The sequence below is a fragment of the Catharus ustulatus genome, chromosome 20 (assembly GCF_009819885.2).
Source record: "Catharus ustulatus isolate bCatUst1 chromosome 20, bCatUst1.pri.v2, whole genome shotgun sequence".
NCBI classification, from domain to species: domain Eukaryota; kingdom Metazoa; phylum Chordata; class Aves; order Passeriformes; family Turdidae; genus Catharus; species Catharus ustulatus.
Genome location: NC_046240.1, coordinates 7,640,404 through 7,660,607, shown reverse-complemented (window position 1 = coordinate 7,660,607; position 20,204 = coordinate 7,640,404). Strand labels below are relative to the sequence as shown.

The window sequence follows — 20,204 nt, the reverse complement described above, 5'->3', positions numbered from 1 at the left end:
TGCAGGGATCCAGTGTGAATAGTGTGTGGTCTTCCAGTACATATGCCATATGTGGTGGACTCCTGAGTGAATTACAGCTGCGGTTTCGGCTCCAGTGCTGAAGTTTTGAGCCTTTGTGGTTTTAAGTCAGACCCTTTAATGTTACTTTAACAAATGTTACTTCAACGTAGTCTTTTGTGGTTATGCAATTATATAGTTGGTAGCCACCAGCTAATGGGGAATGGAAGCTTCTAATATTTGAGATGTGAATCACAGTCACTTTATAGAACATCAGGGATACATATATAATAAGTTGTATTGAAATGTCATCTGCCTTTGGCCAGAGGATTGCTTACTTTAAAAAATACTCAAAAGTAAAATTCAGCTTTCCATACTGTTTTCTCCACCATGAACTGCTTTCCCACTGCAGCAACATTGCTGCACAGAGAGGGCTGCACCAGGAATGCCTTTTGGGAGATGGCTCTGTTGCATATTTGCAGTGCCACACCATCCCATGCAGGCTCTATTGATTTGTCAGACCCGTGCAGGCTGTGTCCCTGAAATGAGAGGCACTCCTGCCCCTGGCCTGTGTCCCACCTAATGAGAATCAAATAGTCTGCACAACCTCTAGTGAGGAGATTATTTGCATCAGAGATTAATATGCTCTGTGCATTGATTTGCATAGCAAGGCAGCAGGCCCCTGTCACCAGGAGAAATGATGTGCTCCATACTCAGAGGCACATCAGAAGATAAAAGTCTGGCTTTAGGGCACTTCAGCCATGGCCATATGACCCAAAGCACTGAGTAACTCTTCTCATTCAATTACATAAGCTTTCCTTTGAAGGGGTAACTTTTCCTTGGCAGGCTACACCATGTATTGTGTGGCTGTTCCACTCATAACTGTGTGGCAGCTCAGCTGGCATCTGTCCTCCCAGGGGCAGCAGAAACCCCCAGAGCTGCCACAGGCACCACAGTGTGGTTTGAACCCAGTGCTGTACTCCTGCCTGATCCAAATGAAATTTGTGATGCTGGGGGATGGCAGGTCATGGATGAGTTGTGACTGCAGAAACACTGGCAAGGCAAGACACTCCATTAATACCTAATCTCCTACAAAAGTGATTTGAGCAGCACTTGGCACTGATACCCAGAAGATGGGAAGGTAATGGTGTGCCATAAACACCTGAGAGGGACATCCCTAGGGACACAGTCACCACCAAGGCCTCTCTGCAGTGGCTCCTGGTGTACTGACTCTTTCTCTCTTCTCCAAGGCAGAGAAAAGAAAGATCCCCACTTTTACAGGCCAGAAGGAAACAGAGCAGACTGATGTGTAAGACTCAGCAGCCCCCACATTTTAATATTCTTTCTAAAAAGAACTGTTAAGTCTTTATGAGCTGCTTTTATGTGGAACCTTTTCTTTTCTCTGTGGACCAAAGAAGAAGAAATGAGAAATTGAGGACCTTGAAGCTAAAGCATCTCATGCCTTCTGTGAAACAGCTGGAAAACTCTGTTTTGGGGAATTCTTGCCCAGTCAGCAATGCAGTGGAAGAAGAGAGCTGAGTCTGCCACGGCACAAGATGTGCTCTCCAAAGACAGAGTCCAAAGTCCAATGCTTTGGCATTTTTCACAACAGGCTTTTTCTGCACCACAGCAATAGGACAGTCTCCTGCATTTTTCCAGGTATCAAAAGGAAAAAGATGCCCCTCACATGGGAAAATCTGTTCAGACCTTTCACAAAGCTGTGAAGGAGTCAGACCTTGAGTAGGACCATCTGCAATCAGGATCTGCATGAATCCCCATCCCAGAACCAGCGATTATCCTGGTGACAGTTCAGAGAGATGTTTTTTTTGCATCTCCTGTCACGCTCCAGCCTTGCTGTGTCATGAGTAATTTCTCTCGGTTCTGTGTTTTAAAGAACATCATCTTGCAAAGGGGCTTATAGACACATAGTGGATAACTGTGGGCCTTGCTCTCTGCTTTGCATTTCAATAACGATGGCTACAGTGAATGCTTTAAGCGCCCTGCTCCCTCTGTAACTTGTACACCGTTATAGGGAGTGTTGTTGCCAAAGCCATCATGTGATTTATTGACTCTCCACTGGGACAAGGGGGAAAACAGATACAACTTTGTGATTTTATTATAAGGAGACTGGGTTAATATTTCTAGGTGAAGCAAGCTACTATACCGAGTTCAAACATCTGAAGAGGGAGGTTAAGAAATCCTGAGTGTGGGGTGTAAGGATTATTCTGTCCTGGGGCAGTGCAGACGTCGTCTGAGGCGGGGAGCAGGAGAAGAAAGGAGACATTGTGACCCAGTTCCAACACCTCCTGTGTGTACAGACGGAAGTGCTTAGCCTGTACAGGGACACGCGCGGGGGAAGGAATAGGAGAGAATTACAACATGGCACTTATATAAACAACACCCCAAATGATATAAAACATTAAAGAAAATTTGCACAACATCAAGCTCGGAATTTTTATAAAACGTAAATATTTGGGGCGGGGGGGGGTGGTGGTGGCTAAATGTGGGTTCATGTCACTACATAAAATAAAGATTTAAAGCTGCAATGTTCCACATTAAAACAACACACACAGGCACAACCCCCCTGAAAACAACATTTATGTTTCTTATTAGGCAGAAAATGATCACATGCCATGTGCTTTTCAAGATTATGATTGCATAATTATGTGAAAACATGAAAATGGATTCAATTAAAAACCTTTAAGATTCAATTTAGGGTTGGTTAAGAGAAATATGCAGCTCTCCCTCAACACAGCACTGAGAAGGTTTAACAAGTGCTGCAGCAAGAGAAAATGGCCCAGGCAGAAGTGGCCTGAGGCTGCTCAGAGCTGCTGTGTGCAGAACTGCCTTCTGCCCTTGCTGTGCCCCAGTGCCACTGTCCCTGCTCCTGGTTACCACAAAAATAATAAAAATACATAAATAAATCCGTGGAATTAAAAATGCAATTCATTAACATAAAAATTTGGTGCTGAGCCATCAGACCATTTGCATCTGTGTTGAACTGCAAGGTCATGTTGATGTCTATCTCTCAGGCACAATAGATGAGCTCAGATGCTTGGCTGAGCTGCAGCCTCAGGAACATATTGCACCGTGATTTCAATATTTTATTCCCTAACTCTAAAAGAAAAAAAAGAAAAACTTGCACAAAAGGTATAACCTCCAAGCAAATGCAATAACATAGAGACCTGTACAGAGCCCTATTGAATTAGAGTGACTGACCACAAGGCAGCACACCATCTGTCTTAATTTTGGATTTACTTGAGTCTTACTTGGCTCTTCCCAGGCTAGAAGGTGAAGCACTGATGGATTCCTTTTTTAAAGTAAAGCCTAAACCTTTCAAAATCAAGAAATGTAGAACCAGATTAATTTATTTTAAGACCACATCTTTCTAGCTGCACAAACAGACCTTCAAGTGAATATAAAGATGATTTACTTCTACTTAAAGACCTCTTTACCCTTGCAGACCAAAATAAAATGGAATTCATGTAAACAAGAAACAAACTTCTTAGCTTATTTTTTCATGGATCTTTCACATCATAGATTATTCTCCCTGACTTTATTTATTCACATATGCATTTCTGGTACCTAAATGTAAAGCCAGAAGCCAGACACCTCTCCTCACCCACAGCAATCTGGAGGTCTGGGACTTTGTTTTTCAGAAGGGGTACATTCATCTGTGTGCAAAAGAACAGCAAAATGCTGTACCTTTACCAGGCCTTTCCTACAGCCTCACTGGAAATAGAAACACTCCCAGAAAAGTCACTTGCTGTGCTTGCCTGCAAAAGTGCCTGTTTTTCTTTGTCAGCTTGGTAAAGGTGCTCAGAACTACTACTTTCAGGCAAAAGTGCTTATTTGCACCTGCCTGAAGTTGCACAAATAACCTAAAAGATGAAAAAAAATAGCAGGTAGTTGAGATTTGTCTCTTAATCTTTGAATGTTTGCATGTCCAGGACAAGAACTGTTTTACTGAAGATGTTCCCCCTTGGAATAATGGAATACAAAACTTCTCTGCTTTGCTTTTCTTAAATCCCTACTTTTCAGTAGTACAGTTTGTAGTTTTTTGTTGCTTCTTAGGAACAGGGTTTTAAAAAGGTGATAAATCCCACAAAGGCAAATACCTGATGCAGAGGTAGATTGATCTGTTTGAGGAGAGCTTTCACTGCCGTCTGGAGCTCATACAAGAACAATTGAGTAGGGCAGTCTGAAGTATGATCCATACTTTCCACAGATTCTGAGCCAGAAAGTGTTTGGATCCATTCCCACTCATCTCTGTATGTTGAGTCAAGTTAAAATTAGAAATATAACAACAGTTCAATGCACAAGCAGGAATTTGGTGTATGTGCATTTGGGATCTGTTGATCGTTTAATCCTCATATACCAAAACATTCTAAGCTTGTGCAATCTTGATTGGACTTTGAAAAGTTTTATTTTTCTAACACATGTACATCAGGCTGAACATTCCTCTGAAGTCCAACTGCCTTTGAAATACTTCAGTAAGACTTCTCACTTCAATTTTTCTCTTTGACATTCTTCATTCCCTATCTGCCACAATATTTTAAAAAAACATGCATTGGGAATTGCTACAATTAGCAGGAAGTTTGATCTCTGTGAAGAACTGTCTTCTACTCACTGCACCAAAGAACTTCCTGCTTTCCCCCACATGTCTCTATTTAAGACCTGATAAACATGGGAATCATAGTTCTGGATCCAATCCCTAATTCACCCTGCCCAGTATTCAGTCTTGAATAGCAGCCAGCATCAAACATTAAAAAAAAAAAAAGAATGTACAGGAAACCCCACTACAAGACAAGTAATAGTTGTGGTATAATCTGTTGCTAAATAAAGATCTGATCTTAAACTTCAAGAGTTGGGATTGTTATAAACTCTGAAGCCTTAGTCTTTATATTCCTTCCAATATTGTTGTTAATATTCAGTACTACATTCTGGATATCTTTGTTGTCTGTGTAAATATCCAATTCCTTTTTCCTCATGCAAAATTCTCAGCTGGTTGCTGAAATGAGATGGGATTAAAAAGCTCCAGAAAAAGCTCAATAAAATGTGTTGCCCACTAGGCAAGGAGCAGGCAGCACAAACGGGGTCCTTGCCATGGATAAGGGAAGCAGTGGGCAAAGGGAAATTTCAGAGAGCACAGCAGTGTGCTGGGTGTTTGCATTTATAAATATGGTTTTCAATTGCTGCGTGTTTGCTGTGGTTTAGGGTGAAAAAAACCAGATATCACACAAGAGAATCAACAGAAAAATTCCCCACACCAACGCCCCATAGTCAATGAGAATCCATGGAAAGGGTGGCACTGAACCCACCGAAGGCTGAGTCAGGGCTGCAGGCTACAATCTTCTGAACAGCTCATTACTGTGCAGAGCTGGGAAAACCATGGAACACCATCCTTAGAAACCAACAGGCCCCTATCCATGAGTTTTGGGTTTGTCCTCAGACTGCTGGGCGGGCCCAGGTGCACCTGCTCAGCTCAGCAGGGCTCTTGGGACGGCTCCCACTGGAGCCAAATCCTGCTGCCACTCACCACAGCCAACCTACAGTGGCAGAACTGCCTTGGCACCAACATTTGATCGTTTCAAATCAAACCAGCTGTTCTCAGTGTATCTATACATTCACTTACTTGGAGACGTTGCTGTTGTCGCGGATTTTGACGTGACACAGGACATTGGGCAGCTTCTGCAGCACAAGCACTTTGATCTGATCCACAGAGCTGCAGAGTTTCAGGTAACCCAGATACAAGCCGGAGGGGAGGCGCTGCTGACTCCGTTTGTGATAGGAAAGTATGTCCTGTTTTAGGGGAAACAGTCCTACATAAAAACCTCATATTTTTTTCCACATAAGTAGAAGAGTTTCGGAGCAAAAAGCAACAAATGTTTTTACAGCCGTTGTTCCCAATTCAAAAAGCATTTTAGCACATGCTTAAGCAGATGAATAATCTCTGGTAGTTTGGGTGCACTTGGACAACTTCTCACTCAAAGCCGTACACAGGATCTCTGAGGTCTCCATGTCATGCAGGAATTGGCTCTGACAGCCTGAGGTTTCAGTCTTCTGCAAATGTGGTGTTTAAACTGGCTTAAATAACCCACAGCCCTGCCTCCTGTCTGATCATTGCAGTGGTGAGCTGGGTCAGGGAGCTGATTCTTCTGAAAAACAACTTGGGAAAAGGAGCAGTTGTTTTTCAGCCCAGCAGTTGCCTGGTTCGGGTTTGGTTCGTGGAGCAGTGCTGGGGAAGAGCTGGGAGAAAGGAGCTGCAGGAGCCAGCACTGTCCCCAAGGAGATCCCAAAACCTCTCCAAACCTCCCACATCTCTCCAAAACCTGCTCTGTATCACCTGCTGTCAACAGGAAAAGCTCTGTCAGCATGGGGTTTGGTAGTTTGCAAAATTTAATTAGTGGCAGCGTTTTCTGAACAAATACCTTTATGAACAAATAGAGCTTAGAAGAAATCAGTAATGATGGTGAATTTGCTGAGGCCAGGAGACATTTTGAGAGCTATGTATAGCAGCTCTCCAAAACTACCTGAAAAATGATGTCTGCTGCCATCCATCCTGAGAAATGTGTGCTTCTGCAGTGGGTGAGGATTAAGACACCTGGCCCTGTGCCTTCACTCCTGGAACCATCAGATTATCTGCCAGTGCTATGCTTGGCTCTGACCAGTGCAATTAGACCCTCATTTTCACAAGCACTTCATGAACAAAATACCCACTTGATGATTAAACAAGTAATAGAAGAAAGGGTGGGCATTAGATAGGAATGTGTAAACCATTAGGGGAACATTTTTTCCACTAGGATCTCTGTGGAAATCTGATCAGGCCTGTATTTTGCTTTTCCTAATATAAAACTTTTGCCCAGATTGACAATTTTCTGCACCTTTAACACATTGTAATACATTAAATCTAGCATAGATCAGGTAAGTTTTATTGTCTTTTGGAAACTTTTTAACGTTCCTAAAACCTGGTAACATATATTTTGATTGCCTGTCACTTCCCGGTATGAAAAGCAGAGTCTGTGCCCAGGAAAGTGCCTCTAATTCAAAAATTAACCACAGCAGCATCAGCTCATGGACAGTGCTAAAGAAGGCACTAAGGATTTGTCTTGTATTTTGGGTAACTGTGCAAGTTTTAGGGAGTTTGGGTGCTGTTACCTGCAGAAAACATATATTAAACTAAATATGAGCTGTCTCTGTTTAATGTGAGTTCAGAGATAATTCTTGAAGGGCTCAACCCCCGTGGCTCTCAGGGATGGTAGCTGAGCTCAGCCTGCCAAGCAGCTTCTGAGATCAGTCCTTACCCTGGTATTTTTCTAATTGCAAGTCTATGAGCATGTGATGCAGAAATTAAAGGAGGGCTATGGTCAGTGAAGGATTCTTTAGTGGCTAAACCAGGTTCTAAGGAACCCTGAACCCCACAGAACAAGTTTGTTAAGTAGAACAGTAAAGTTTAAAACCAAGATTTAGTTTTCAAGGTTGGATGGAAAAATCTCACGGAGTGTAGAAATTCTAAGTGTCTGTCTAGGTGCTTAAGAACATCCCAGAGAAGTTTAAAGCTTTTTTATATCCCTTGGTACAGAATTCCACAGCCCAGTTTCCCGAAATCGATAGAAACTACTATTCTCTGCTAGGACTTTGAAGTAATTTCTTCAGAATGTCATGGATATTTTGCATATTAAGGATCTGATCCCAGACCCACTGGAAGTAATATAAGTCTTTGCTCTCAATGGGAGCTTTGCCATTAATTTTATTGGGCACTGGACTAAGGCCTGAAATTCTACAAAATGCTTCCAAAACTCAGGGCTCTGGCACAGGCTTTCCAAAAGCAAATAACACACAGTAAGAGAAGCAAAGCACTACCTGGATTGTTATAAGCAAGATGTCTAATGCTGTTGGCTCCTCTGGAGTTGAAAGGGATTTCCTCTGGCTTTGTAGTTTGGATACCTGCATCCATTTGCCATTAAAAAATGAGTACAGACTCTCCACTTCTCTTACAGTAACTATCAGCATATTGCCATGGCGATCCTTGATTGGCTCATAAAAAACTCTGCCTAAATTGTGAGTTCCCAGCAAATTCTAGAAAACAAACATAAAATGAAAGTTATATATCACATATCAGGTGAGTATTGTTTGCAACATAACTCTGTGCTCATTGACATCAGTCCTGTTGACTTCACTAAGAATGAGACACACTGTGTTGCCTTCCAGTCATATCATTTAGTGACAAAAGGAAATTTTTTCCTTAGTGTGTGTTTGTGGATTGAATTGTGGATCCTTTCATGCATTTGGTCCAGCAGTGTTCACACCAGTGTTCAATGGAGAACCTCAGAAAGAGTATTACGACCCAATGCCTTTGTAAAAGGTAAATTAATTCACCTATTTACTGGAAAGAAATTCACTTATTTAGGCCAAATTTCCTAGTTTTGCCCAGTCATGTAAAGATGAAGGATGAAATTTTTGAAAGCACTCGTTGCTCTGCTGGTGATTCCTTTGATTTGAACTTAAGAACTGGGTGCTTATCTGAACCTTCCCAGAACCAAATGTCAGAGATCATATAAAATTCTTCCTCTTTCCCCAAATCACTCATAACAGAAATTTTAAATATTTTTTTTCTATTTTCATTAACTATAATCTCCACTCTCTGTTCTCAGTTTTTAAATTATTCCGATTATTTTCAGCAACAAAAGCAAGAAACCCTCATGTTTGTGCTGACTGTAAATAATTCTGGAGCTAGACTGTGGAGAGTGTTTGTGAAGCACAGGATTTGAAGAGACACGAACCCTTTTACTTCAGATACCAAGAATGTGCTAGACAAAACAGGCAGGAACTAACAAAACTACCAAGGCATAGCTCTCCAGGAAAATATGTGAGGATTAAAGAAAAGTAATTTTAAAAGACTCCACATAAAATACATATTTTGGTTAAAATCCCTTTCTTCACACAGTAAGGCATCTGCTTATAGGTGCAAACACTCAATCCAGTGACCAGCCACTGAAGAGATTCCCAGATGTCTAAAAGAAAAATGCCTAACATTTAAAATATGCTCATTACTTCGTGATTTTTCAAGGCATCTACAGTTTGCTGGGTAGGGAGAAGGGTAGTGTAAAATGAAAACCTGAATTCACAATGAAGCACATTGTATCTTCAGGGAAGTGCTGTAGATTAACTTAATGACATTGTAAACGGATAGATTTCACTGAAATTAATTATCTGCACTTAGCAGGCAATATTTACTTATCAACTTTAATGTTATTAAATTGTTTATAAATGCTCAGAAGTCAGCACAGTGCCTGGATTTGGATGGCATAAGTTGTCTATTTTACCTTTGTGCATCTCCTTCCAGGGCAGACTTGGTGTCAATACAGCCCCTCTCCTCTGCCTTTCAAAACTGTTCTGCCTTTTGGGGTTTGTCTCCTTCTCTGACTGATTCTGGGTGTCTTGAGTGCACATTTTGTGCTGATCCCTGTGTCTCCAGCTGGGGCAGACCCTGGCAGTAGTACTTAGCCACTAATTGTCATGAATCACTGCAGCAGTCGATGTGCCCAGATGAAAACAAACAGCTCTTTACTGTCACTGTGTTGTGAATGACATTCCAGCACAGGGAATGGGGGATCTACTAATACCAATATGAGGCTGATTCATATCCTAAAAAAGTTTGGTGTCTGCTTAGCTTGTTACCCCATCACTTGTGCTTTGTTTGCTTTAGTTATCTGGTAACAGCAGGCAAAGTTGCAGTCCCTGTTGTGTCTGAATCTACTGATCTGGTCCCTGAGCAGCTGTGTCATCACTGATCTTCACCATTCTGTCCTAAATTCCTGCAGAGTCAGGCTATAACTGCCTCAATAAAAAGTATTCAACCATGCAAACTTTATTGAGATCCTTCCCCTGGCAGATCCCTTTGGGCCACACACCATTAGAGGGTGGCAGCTGGTGACAATCCCCGTGTCCCTCAGGGACCAAGCAAACACAACAAACATTCAGGGCAATACATTTGGCAAAACTTCAGCAGGGCACCCTGTGCTGTGTCTCTGTGTTTCAAGCTCTGCACTCTGCATCTCTGGTAGCAAACAGAACCACGATGGGAATGTTGGGTTTGTCCCAGTGCAGTTCTCTGCTAAAGGGGATGGACCTAACCAAATGTGTGCTAGCTGAGCTGAGCCAGCCCCACTGGCAGAATATTCAGCAAATATAGTTAAAATTTTCTCTGCTGACAGCTCAAAGGACTGACAAGCAGCTGCTGCTTCACACAGGTGGTCCCCCAATAAAGTGCAGCAGGCTGGCATTGATACCTTTCGGGGCACTTTTGGGAAATCAGTCCAGACAGGTGGCTGCCCAGGAAGGCTGCTCTCCTGCACAGCGTGCTCAAAAGGTGTAAAACAAACCCCACATGCTTGTTGTTAATGATGGCCCCACAGTGTGTGGCTCTCCCAGCTGCTGCCAGCCAGGTCACTGTGCTGACCCAGCCCCTGGTGATGTGTGGCCAGCACAGTGCCCAGCAATGAGGATCTGCAGTCTGTGCCACAGACTCTCTGGGAAGCTTTGCTGACTTCAACAAAAGAAGAAAGTGAGGCCTGGATATATTTTTTCTGTAGCAACTATGCACACAGCTTTTTTAAAATGTATTTTCCCACAAAAGTAACATTTTAATGAAAGTGTCTGCCTGCCATCTAGAGATTTCATGTTGTCGTGAAACTTGAAAGCTTTACAATAAAAGTATAAATGCTCTGCTGGAGAAAGTGGAATTTCTGTTTGCATAATAAATAGTGAACTGAGACACAGAAGGATTTAAGTGACCTGTTCAGTACCACTCAGGTTGCATTTGTAGCAGCCATTGGAATAGAACAGAGTTTAAATGCTTCATTAATAGATTAATAATTAATAATGATTACGTGTATAAGAGGCTTCTGAGTAGCAAATATTAGGATTATAACTTTGAATTCCCAATCTGCAAACTCACAGGCTTCTCTGTGGTCATTATTTACTGGTCCATTCTGTTTGTTTCTTCATCTGTTTTTTTTTTTTTTGTTCTTTCTTTCTATTATTTCTTTCTATTATTATTCCTACTCTTAACTTCTAATGTAACTCCTTCCTTCCTGGCAGGAGAGGCTCAGTGCCTCATTTCACTGGGGATGAGAATGCTGCTCCAAAGAACAGTCCTGGGGACAGCTGGCAGCTCTGTCCCTTGAAGATCAGAAAGTCACTGAGCTAAGATCAGAAATGTGCCATGGGACCCACCTGTAGCTGTGCTGCTGCTGACAGCATCTTCTGCCTGGCCTGGAGGGCTGTGGATGAGGACACAGACACAGCCATGTTCTGCCTCAGCCACCTGATGTCATCCCACATGCAAGACAGCTGCAAAAACACATCCACTTCAACCAGTCCTCGTTCTCAGCATTTGCAAAAGCAGAAGTGATACTGAAATGCATTTTGGACTTGGAAAAATCAGTAGATATTGCACATTTTGTGTTTCTGCAGACAGCAACCAGTTGACTGGATAAATGACAGATAAACTCACACAGAAGGTGTTCTTAAACATCATGAACCTGTTTCAATTAATTTTGGACTATTGCAAAAATCGATTTACTGTTCTTTATGGTATAAAAAAGTAGTGTGATAGCACAACAATACCAACAATACCAGATTTAAAATTCCTGATTGTTTCTTTAGGCTCTTGCTCTAAACGTCCATAAAATCTGAAAGTTCCCACAGAGCAATCATTTAATCCATGTGACTGCTTTGTGAAAATTGCCTTTAACACGAGTGATAAAGCATTTAATCATTCAGCTTTTTAATGACACCATTTCATACATTCAGGGATGAGCTAAGGACTATGCATTGCTAGCAGGAAATTTGCAGAAGCAATAGATGAAATTAGACTCCCATTACCTTTGTGAACCACAGGAAATCCTGCATAACTGAACTACTGTGAGAGTCATCGATTTCCACAATTGGGATTTGATCTTCATTGGTTACTAACAAATTGTCTTTGTAAAAAAGTATAACAGATAAGTAGAGTCCCCTAAAGAGAGAAGGAAACACTATCAAACACCTTCCATGTCTATTCACATCCATGCCAAATTTAGTAAAAAAAAACATAGGTGTTAAGTTCTGAGGAGACAAATGAATCATCTGGTCGAAACTTCTGTGCAATATAAGGCCATGCAACTTCAGTCAGTGAATTCTGAAAAAATATTTGGGAAGTTTATCACTTCAGATGATGTGAGCTACAAGAGTCTCACATCTGAAGAGATTATGGATCTGTGCAAGCCACTGACATCAGTTTCAGTGAGAATTTTGCTGGAGTTCACAGTACACAATGGAGGCTTACGCCCTTTAGAAATCAGAAATTTTGCTAAAACTTAAAATAAACCTGCTTAGTTCTGCCCTCCTGTACTTCAGAGCAAAACTGAAGTAACCCAGTTGAAATCAGGTGGGTTGTTATGCATTTACATTGGTATAACTGAGTGTAATTTGGCCAACATATCTGCAAACCTGTTTATAGAGGCCATTCCTTTCAGTATTTACCCTCACAATTAATTACATATCTTAAGTATTTACTGCAGGGAATTTAAAGACTCCGGAGGGCTCTTCTGAAAGAATCAAACTCTTATCAAAATACAAAGAAGAAAATGCAAATTGAACACTGCAGGCAATGAAAGAAGAAATTATCCAGAATAAGCAACTTCCATTTGCTAAAACAAATTATCAGGGCTGAGAGTGGGGTCACAGGGGGCTGCAAACCCAGCTGAGGATGTCAGAGATTCCTATCTGTGTCCTTGTTGCAAATGTTATCTGAGCTCTGAGCTTTATATTATGAATGAATAAATGTCATAGTTCCATTAATGAGCAGCAGCAGAGGCAGTGCTTTCAAACAGCTCAGCAGCTGCACTTCAGGTTTGCACAGAATATTTCACTCTGTAACAATTTGAATCCACTTCCAAAACTAACAAGGAAAAAATTCTATTGATTTCAGTAGGAGCTGGAGTATTTTCCTGGCTGCACCAGTCTTACACATCTGTGATTTTATCAGTTCATTCTGACCAGTTGCTGTCTCATCAGTAGTGGCATATTCACACATATTTCTAAGGTGCTTTTCTCTAATGCAGAACAAGTGCCAGAATTCAGAATGTCTTGAACACAGAAGGAATGACAAACCGTTTCAGAGTCTTCACAAACTTGTTTGATGAATGGAAAAGGTGCTTCAGGCTTCTGGAAACCGATTGCTTGCGACCAGCATTTTGTAATTTAGAACTTTCTGAAATGGGAAAAAGAAGCAAACCCAACACAGCTCTTAAATTTCAGTTAGTGTCTCATAAAAACTCTTTGTTTCTTGAACCACAGTACTAAATTTCAGTCAGTGCCCATTACATTCCTTTCAAAAGACAACATTTAGAAAGATGCTCAAATGCAACCCTTTGATGGTGTTTTCATTGACTTAGTGATACACAGCAGCAGACAATTTCCTTACTTGCTGCAAACTCAGAAAGATGAAGCTGTTTTGCTCTGAGGCAAGCTTCAACCAGCTCTAAACACTCTTAATGCTCAGAAAGGATGGGAATTTTGCAAGTGGTCTCAAAAACCCAAGAAGGGATTTGAACATTACAACATTTTAGGGTGTTGTAATTTCTGAATTTCTTACCACATGTTGCTTAAGTTTCTAAGAAGTGAATAATTGGTGCCCTGGCTGACTCTGACATCCCAGCATCACCAATGTAACCTAAGGAAAAGCTTTAAGGAGAAAGATTAACCCTCATCTTTCTGTATGCCACATTAAATGCATCTGCTGTTGCTTGGATTGTTTTTCTCCATCACAAGAACTTCCACTCATATATTGCCTCAGAGCTTCCACAGTTACCTTTGCTCCCTAATAACCTGGAGTCCAGTGTTAAACTCCTGTGTTCAAAGCTGAGACCTGCTGGGTGCTGCCAGCATCTCTGGGCCAGCTCTCCAACAGAAGAATTTTATGAAACTGTCCCAATGTTCTAAGAAAATACTGTTAAATTTTTATACATTGCATTCTTTTTCACTTGGATGAATTGGACTTAATGTCTTCCCTTCTCTCATGCATGGCCTTGTAAGCCAAGGAAATCTCTTCCCATGAGTTGTGTGTGACAGCTGTGAACACCTGTGGGAGGTTTGGAGGGGACACCAAGAGGTGGCAGCAGGGACAGGAGGGACTTTATGATGTAGTGCCAGTTGTTCACATCTGGATTTGAAAGCAATGGGCATTTAACACTGTTTGGGTTTGGTTTTGTTTTTTGCAATGTCTGTGCTGTTTAATGCTGTTGTAAGAGGAACAGCAGAAATACTTTGAAAAAAATAGAGAAAATTCTTCAGATACTTGCTGTGATATGAAAAGAAAGACAAAACAAAAACTGCTACTGTGAAAGCACATCTCACTCTTCCAGGATCTGTTTATTTGGATGAAGCATGGATCCTCATCCAGACTGAAGTGTGAAACATTTTGAGGGACACCCTTCTCCAGAGAGAAAAAAAACATTATGAAGAGTCACTTGCTGAAAGCTGCTGCTGTCTGCTTAGGTGTTCTCAGAGTATTCCCCACTCATCTCTGGTGCAGAATAGGAGGTCCCTGTCTGTGTCTCCCTGGTGAGATCTAATTTTGAATGTTTGAAGAACATCTAAATTTGCTGTTTTCACAACCCCATCTGTGGAAGTGCTCGGCATATTTTAAATGATGAATAAATTTGCACCACGATTGGCACATTGAAAGCCCCAGCAAGCAGACACATTGTTAGCAATAATTACTGCTCTGTGGAACAGCGAGTACAAAGAGAACAAGGTTCTGTTGGGGGTGAAATCATACAGTTCAGATGTATGAGACTTATTAAATCATCAAATCCATTGTCTTTCCAGTGCAAACTTGTTCTCCATGGCATATTCTCCAATGCACTCTTCAGCTTAAACAGACTCATCCAAATCCATGACTACTCCTTTGTTTTCTCCTCCTTCTAAAAATGTTCTTTTGTATTTCTATCCATATCTCCTCAGATAACAGTTATTTTACTGTGAACCTTTTTCAGTCTATTGCTGTAATGTAAACCAAATGCTACATGAAAACTCCTGTCTTACTGTTTCCTTCTTCCAAGGTTCAGATCAATTTAGGTATATAAATTTCATTCTAATTGTTTTCTTCTGTATTCCCTCTGTCTATACAGAGGGAATGGAGGAGGAAATTACTGAAGGCAAAGCAACATAATTTGGTATAAAACACCCAGAGACTGCAGCATTAAAATAAGAGGGCACATTACAAGTGAAATATATGTTATTGGTCTATTCAGTGGTTTGGGTTTAGTCCACAGCTTTGCAGAAGCCAACAAAAAAAAAAAAAAAAAAAAGCCAGCAAAAGAATGACTGTAAAACTAGATGGAGACTGTAAGCTTTTCTATATTGCTGTTTACTTTTATTTTACAGTATTGTGTGTCTAGAAGCCAGAAAACGTGGAGCTGAGATTAGAGCATAATTTGGATCTGCAGGAAATGGAACTTTGTCTGTTACTTAATTAACTAATAAATAACATAGAATAACCTTCATGGAAAAGCACCAGTAGCAACACAGTAAGTTTATATTTACAAATGATACAGCAACTGAGCTGTGAGCTCTTTTAATAGAAGCCTGGGAGTGAGCACATAGCATCCAAGATGGGAGAGTTTCCAGTGATGAGATTTAGATCAGAAGCATTCAAACCTGGACTGAAATAGCAATTAAATACAATGACATTGGCAAATAAATGGCATTGGCAGCCTTTCTCTTCAAAGGTAGAGGGTGTATTAATATTTCTGTGCAGTTTTTAGCATAAATACAACCCATATTTAAAAGCAACCTCTTGGAAGAACAAGAACCACCTCAAGCTTGTGTGCATCTGGGGTCTTTTCTTAAATTCCCAACCTAACTCTTATAGCTTGGTTCTCAAGTCTCCTTTTGCATATTCTCACAAAGAATTATAATCTAAACATTTTAAATGCCTCGCGGAATCAGAGATCCCTCTCTTTGCTAAATGCAATTAAAACAATGTGCTCTGCTTGTGAATCAAATTAAAATGAGAACATTTTTATTTCACCTCTGACTTGCCTAGTAAAATAAATTTCAACTGAATATCAGAAGGAAAATATCTGGTAAGAATTCTGCTGAAGAGTTGGGCTCCTTTCTTAATGAAGTGTCACACAATTACTTAATCCACTCTGAATTGTTTAGAAAGAAAGATCTACAAGAAAAAAAATACTTAAAAAATATATTTGAAGTGTTGCCAGGACACACAATTGTAGTAACTCAGTTATGATAGTCTGTAGCATGGTATTATGAAGACAAATGGATGACTGTAGTTTGTAATCATCAGGGTTTTCCAGAAGATTAAACATATGAAAGCAAAGCTTCCTAAGTAATTCCCTAGGAGATTTCATCATATCACAGAGCAGGTTCAAAAGCAACAGCTGATCTAATTCCAAAAGCTCTTAAACTCACTGTACATTCCAGTGTATTCCTCCTGGTATTTCTGTGAGCTTGTTTTCTCCAGCCCCTGCAATGCAAAGCCCAGGGCAAAAGGCAGAGCCTGAATGAACAGACTTGGCCAAAGGATCTGCCTGGAATGTGGGCAATGTCCCCTCCCAGATCCTGCAGGAGGGGCAGCACACAGCCTCTTCCTCCTCTCCTCTGACAGCAGCTTTCTGAGGCTTTTGCTGCGTTGTTCACATAATCTCAGAGCATTTCCATTGATTCCTCTCGGTATTTTCCACCTTCCTGTCACTGGTGCTGTGCTCTGGGCCAGCCTGAGCAGTGTGAGCAGGACATCCCACCCAGCAATCACTGGGGAGCAGCCTGGACACCAGGTTTGTGCCAGCTTTGAGCTCTAATTCATGCAGATCTTCCTCAAACCATGTCCAGCTCTTTACTGACAGCAAACAGAGGTCAGCAGATTGGCAGTAACTGGAATGTGGCAAAGGGAATCATGGCAAAGAACAGAAAAATGCCTGGGCAGGTCCTCAGCCTGTGTGCAAACAGCAGGGCTGTGCTGACTCCCACCCTGTCAGTCAATCATGCTAATTTACATTAATTAGAGATCAAGCCTCTGTATTACATGAAGTGAGAGCTGTCATTTGGGGTTTTCATATACAGCAGCTTATCTCAGATCCTTGATCAAACTCCTCGGATTCCACTGAGGTTGATAAATATCAGAATAAAACTTCTGAGTCAAAGTCACATCATAACTCTTACTTTTCCTGCAAACTTTGTTTTGATTTCTTACCGAATTAGTGAAATAAAAGGGACTGACATCATAGTGTATTTAAGTCAGGTTCCAAAGGTTCTCCTGTGATGATGGCATGCTGATTAATCCAAAATATACTACTGTGTAATGCTAGCATTACAAGCAATTATGAGATTTTTATTTGGTTGGAGGCAAGGGTGTTGCTCAAGCTGACTCTGTTCCATGTGAGGTCCCACAGCCTTTCAGGAACAGAATAAAATGTTCTGAGCTAAACACATTTTCTGTATTGTTATTTATTATTCAAGGAAAAGGTGTCAGAAAGTCAACAACAGAGTTGTCTGTGCTCAGTTTTGAGACTGGGGTTAATTTCAGGAATTTTATAAGAACCAGGCACTGGTGTCAGAATGTCAAAATGAGGGATTTTCTGCATGATGTTTATAACTGCTTCTGTTCTGGGCTGCTATGGCAGTAAAACAATTTATACTAATAATATTTTCAGATGTTCCATCACTCACTCCCTGTTGAAGGAAAGGTGGCCTGAAAGAGCAGAGATAGGCACTACCTCCAGAGAGGAAAAAAGCCTTCTTTAATACCACAAAAAGCCATGTAAGAGATAGAATACATCATCTGTATTTTCAGTACCAAGACCACCTGCAAGTGATAATGTTTGCATGAATTTTAATTAGAGAAACAACATTTTCTTGCAATATCTCCTTTCCCTTTCCAAGCATCATAGATGAATAGTTTAAGTTGCTATGGTTACAATGGGTTGTGTCAGACCGTGGATCAGTGTGATGGTTACAAATTTGCATGTAAAGAACAAAGGCTGCATCTTTTTATTTCAGCCAGATGATTTTAGCTAAAAGTGTTTCTATGATTTTAAATTAATTATATCAATATAAATCAAAATTATATCAAAATAAAATCAACATAGCAGTCATACCAGATGAAGAAAACTGAAAACTTCATGATAGTTTAACTTTTCTGTTAAAAGTAAGTCTCTTTGCAATGAAGCATTATTCCAGTTAGAAGTTTATTTTAAGAAAATAAATAGTACTTTTCAACAACCTGTATAGAACAGGAGTTTTTATATAGGCACTAAAGAGAATGCCAAGCTGTTGCCTTGGCTCTTGAGCTATTAAAGGCACAGTCTGTTTCTCATGAATGAAGATTGGCTGAGATTTGAACTCTCTCCTAGTTTTGATCCATTCTGTTTTGAAATGTAGCAATCTTATCTTCCCATTGCATTGTGCAAGTATTTTTCATTATGGATTGGCATGACATCCACTTAGTGTCTTCCATTTGGAGGCAGCCAATTCCTCCCTTTAGATCCAAACCAGTTGTTAACTGTCTGAAGTATTTCTTTATATGAAAAAATAATAATAAAAAAGCTGTCTTTGAAACATTTTGGTGGAATCCTGTGTGAAACTAATTTGTAGGGGAAAACAAATCAATAGGTGTGTAGGGTAGGAGGAAGAAAGACTGTGCCTGTGTGTGTGCACATTGCAGCCTTCAGATGCTTTCATCCAACTAATTTCAAGGGTTAAGAGCGAGATGGTGTGCTAAAGTGATTCCAGATGGGCCAATATTAATATCTTTCTCTTCCTGATGAATGAGAAGGTATGACCTAGTTAGAAAACTGCTAAAATTACAGGCGCCACAGAGGCTTCAGCTGGTGCCCTACCACATAGATATTTCTCCTTACCTCTGCAGTTATAGTGCTGATGAGCTGCTCGGACCTGCTGCAGGAGGCGTTCCAGGGCCTCCGTGTGTCCCCTGTGCCGAGGCTCTCTCCCACTGCAGTCTTTCCAGTCTATTGAACAAAGGAAATAAACAGAAATGAAACACAAAGGTGCAGGAGAGGGTCTAAAAATATTTTCTTGCCTCTGGTACTTCTTGGCTCTAGAGGAGTTTCACATCTCGGCAGTCAAGAGTCATTTTTAAGTCTGTTGTTACTTGTACATGGAGTTTTCTTTCTTGTGCCAGCTGGGTAATTAGTCATAATGATTATTAGCACTCTGAGAAGCTCCTGAGCTGCCTGGACCGTGGCTCTGTCTCTGCATGGATGGGCTCTGGTGCTGCAGGCAGTGCTGCCCCTCACCAGGGTCACACAGTGTCCTCCTGCCCCTCCTGCCCACTCCAGGAGGCTCCACAGCTCACCTGCAGCTCTGCAAAGCAGAGAATGATCATCTTCCTACACCCAGAGCTTGCCCTGCAGCCAGAGAAACGTGCTGGGAGTAAAATCACTTCTGGAGATCTGCTCCCAGGCAGAGCCTGAACAAACCCTGCAGTTCCTGCCCTGGAGCCCACACTGCTCAGCACTGCACTCCTGAGGCAAAAACCTGCTGTGTTTGTCCTGCACACCTTCAGCCTCCCACAGGCTTTGTTTTCATCCACTTGCTGCTAAAGATAATTTCAATTAAAAAAAAATGAACTCATAACAAATAGGAAGAAACTGCGTGTATCAGAAAGGAGCTCTTTAATTCCAGACTTGGCTATTTTCATGCTTTGATTATAATGAGAAAAGCGCATTGCACTCATTTCCTGGCCCAGAGGAATGGTGGATCAAGGTATTAAGAGATCTGTCTGCACAGGAGACATGCTCCCATCTTGCTGGCACAGAGGCTGTGTACGTTCTTGTAGCCACCAGCAGTTTGCTCACTCACTAAATATACAGATCCAGTTTCTAGTGCAAGTTGGGAGTCAAGCATTCCTTCCAATGGGCTCACTATGCCAGGGATATAAATACCTGTTTATTTACATTTAGTGTAGCAGCCAGAGTGAGCCCCATGAAAGGCTGGAAAGAGAAGACACTGGTATCCTGATAGCCTGTGGGCAGTGTGACAGCTGCAGAGGGGCTGTCCTGTGTGCTCTGTGCTCCTGCAGACACCAGGGCCAGCTGCATTTGCTGCTCTGTGTGGGGAAAGGTCCTTAGAGCTCCTGTGAGCAGCCAGGAGGGACCAACTGGAACTCACCAGTCTCC

The 20,204-nt window shown here is 41.3% G+C and overlaps 1 protein-coding gene across 3 annotated transcripts in view; it reads right to left on the bottom strand.

Annotated features, from left to right (window-relative positions):
• The window catches only part of ANKFN1 (ankyrin repeat and fibronectin type III domain containing 1), a 99,372-nt gene that overhangs the window by 14,960 nt on the left and 64,208 nt on the right, over nucleotides 1–20,204 (bottom strand). For all 3 annotated transcript variants that reach the window (XM_033076813.1, XM_033076814.1, XM_033076812.1), the window contains 8 exons: nucleotides 18,927–19,034; nucleotides 13,156–13,255; nucleotides 11,887–12,019; nucleotides 11,236–11,352; nucleotides 7,861–8,076; nucleotides 5,633–5,799; nucleotides 4,116–4,266; nucleotides 2,162–2,330 (listed from right to left, as the gene is read on the bottom strand). In XM_033076813.1, the coding sequence (XP_032932704.1) occupies nucleotides 2,162–2,330; nucleotides 4,116–4,266; nucleotides 5,633–5,799; nucleotides 7,861–8,076; nucleotides 11,236–11,352; nucleotides 11,887–12,019; nucleotides 13,156–13,255; nucleotides 18,927–19,034 (1,161 nt within the window). The remainder of the gene's footprint in view (nucleotides 1–2,161; nucleotides 2,331–4,115; nucleotides 4,267–5,632; nucleotides 5,800–7,860; nucleotides 8,077–11,235; nucleotides 11,353–11,886; nucleotides 12,020–13,155; nucleotides 13,256–18,926; nucleotides 19,035–20,204) is intronic.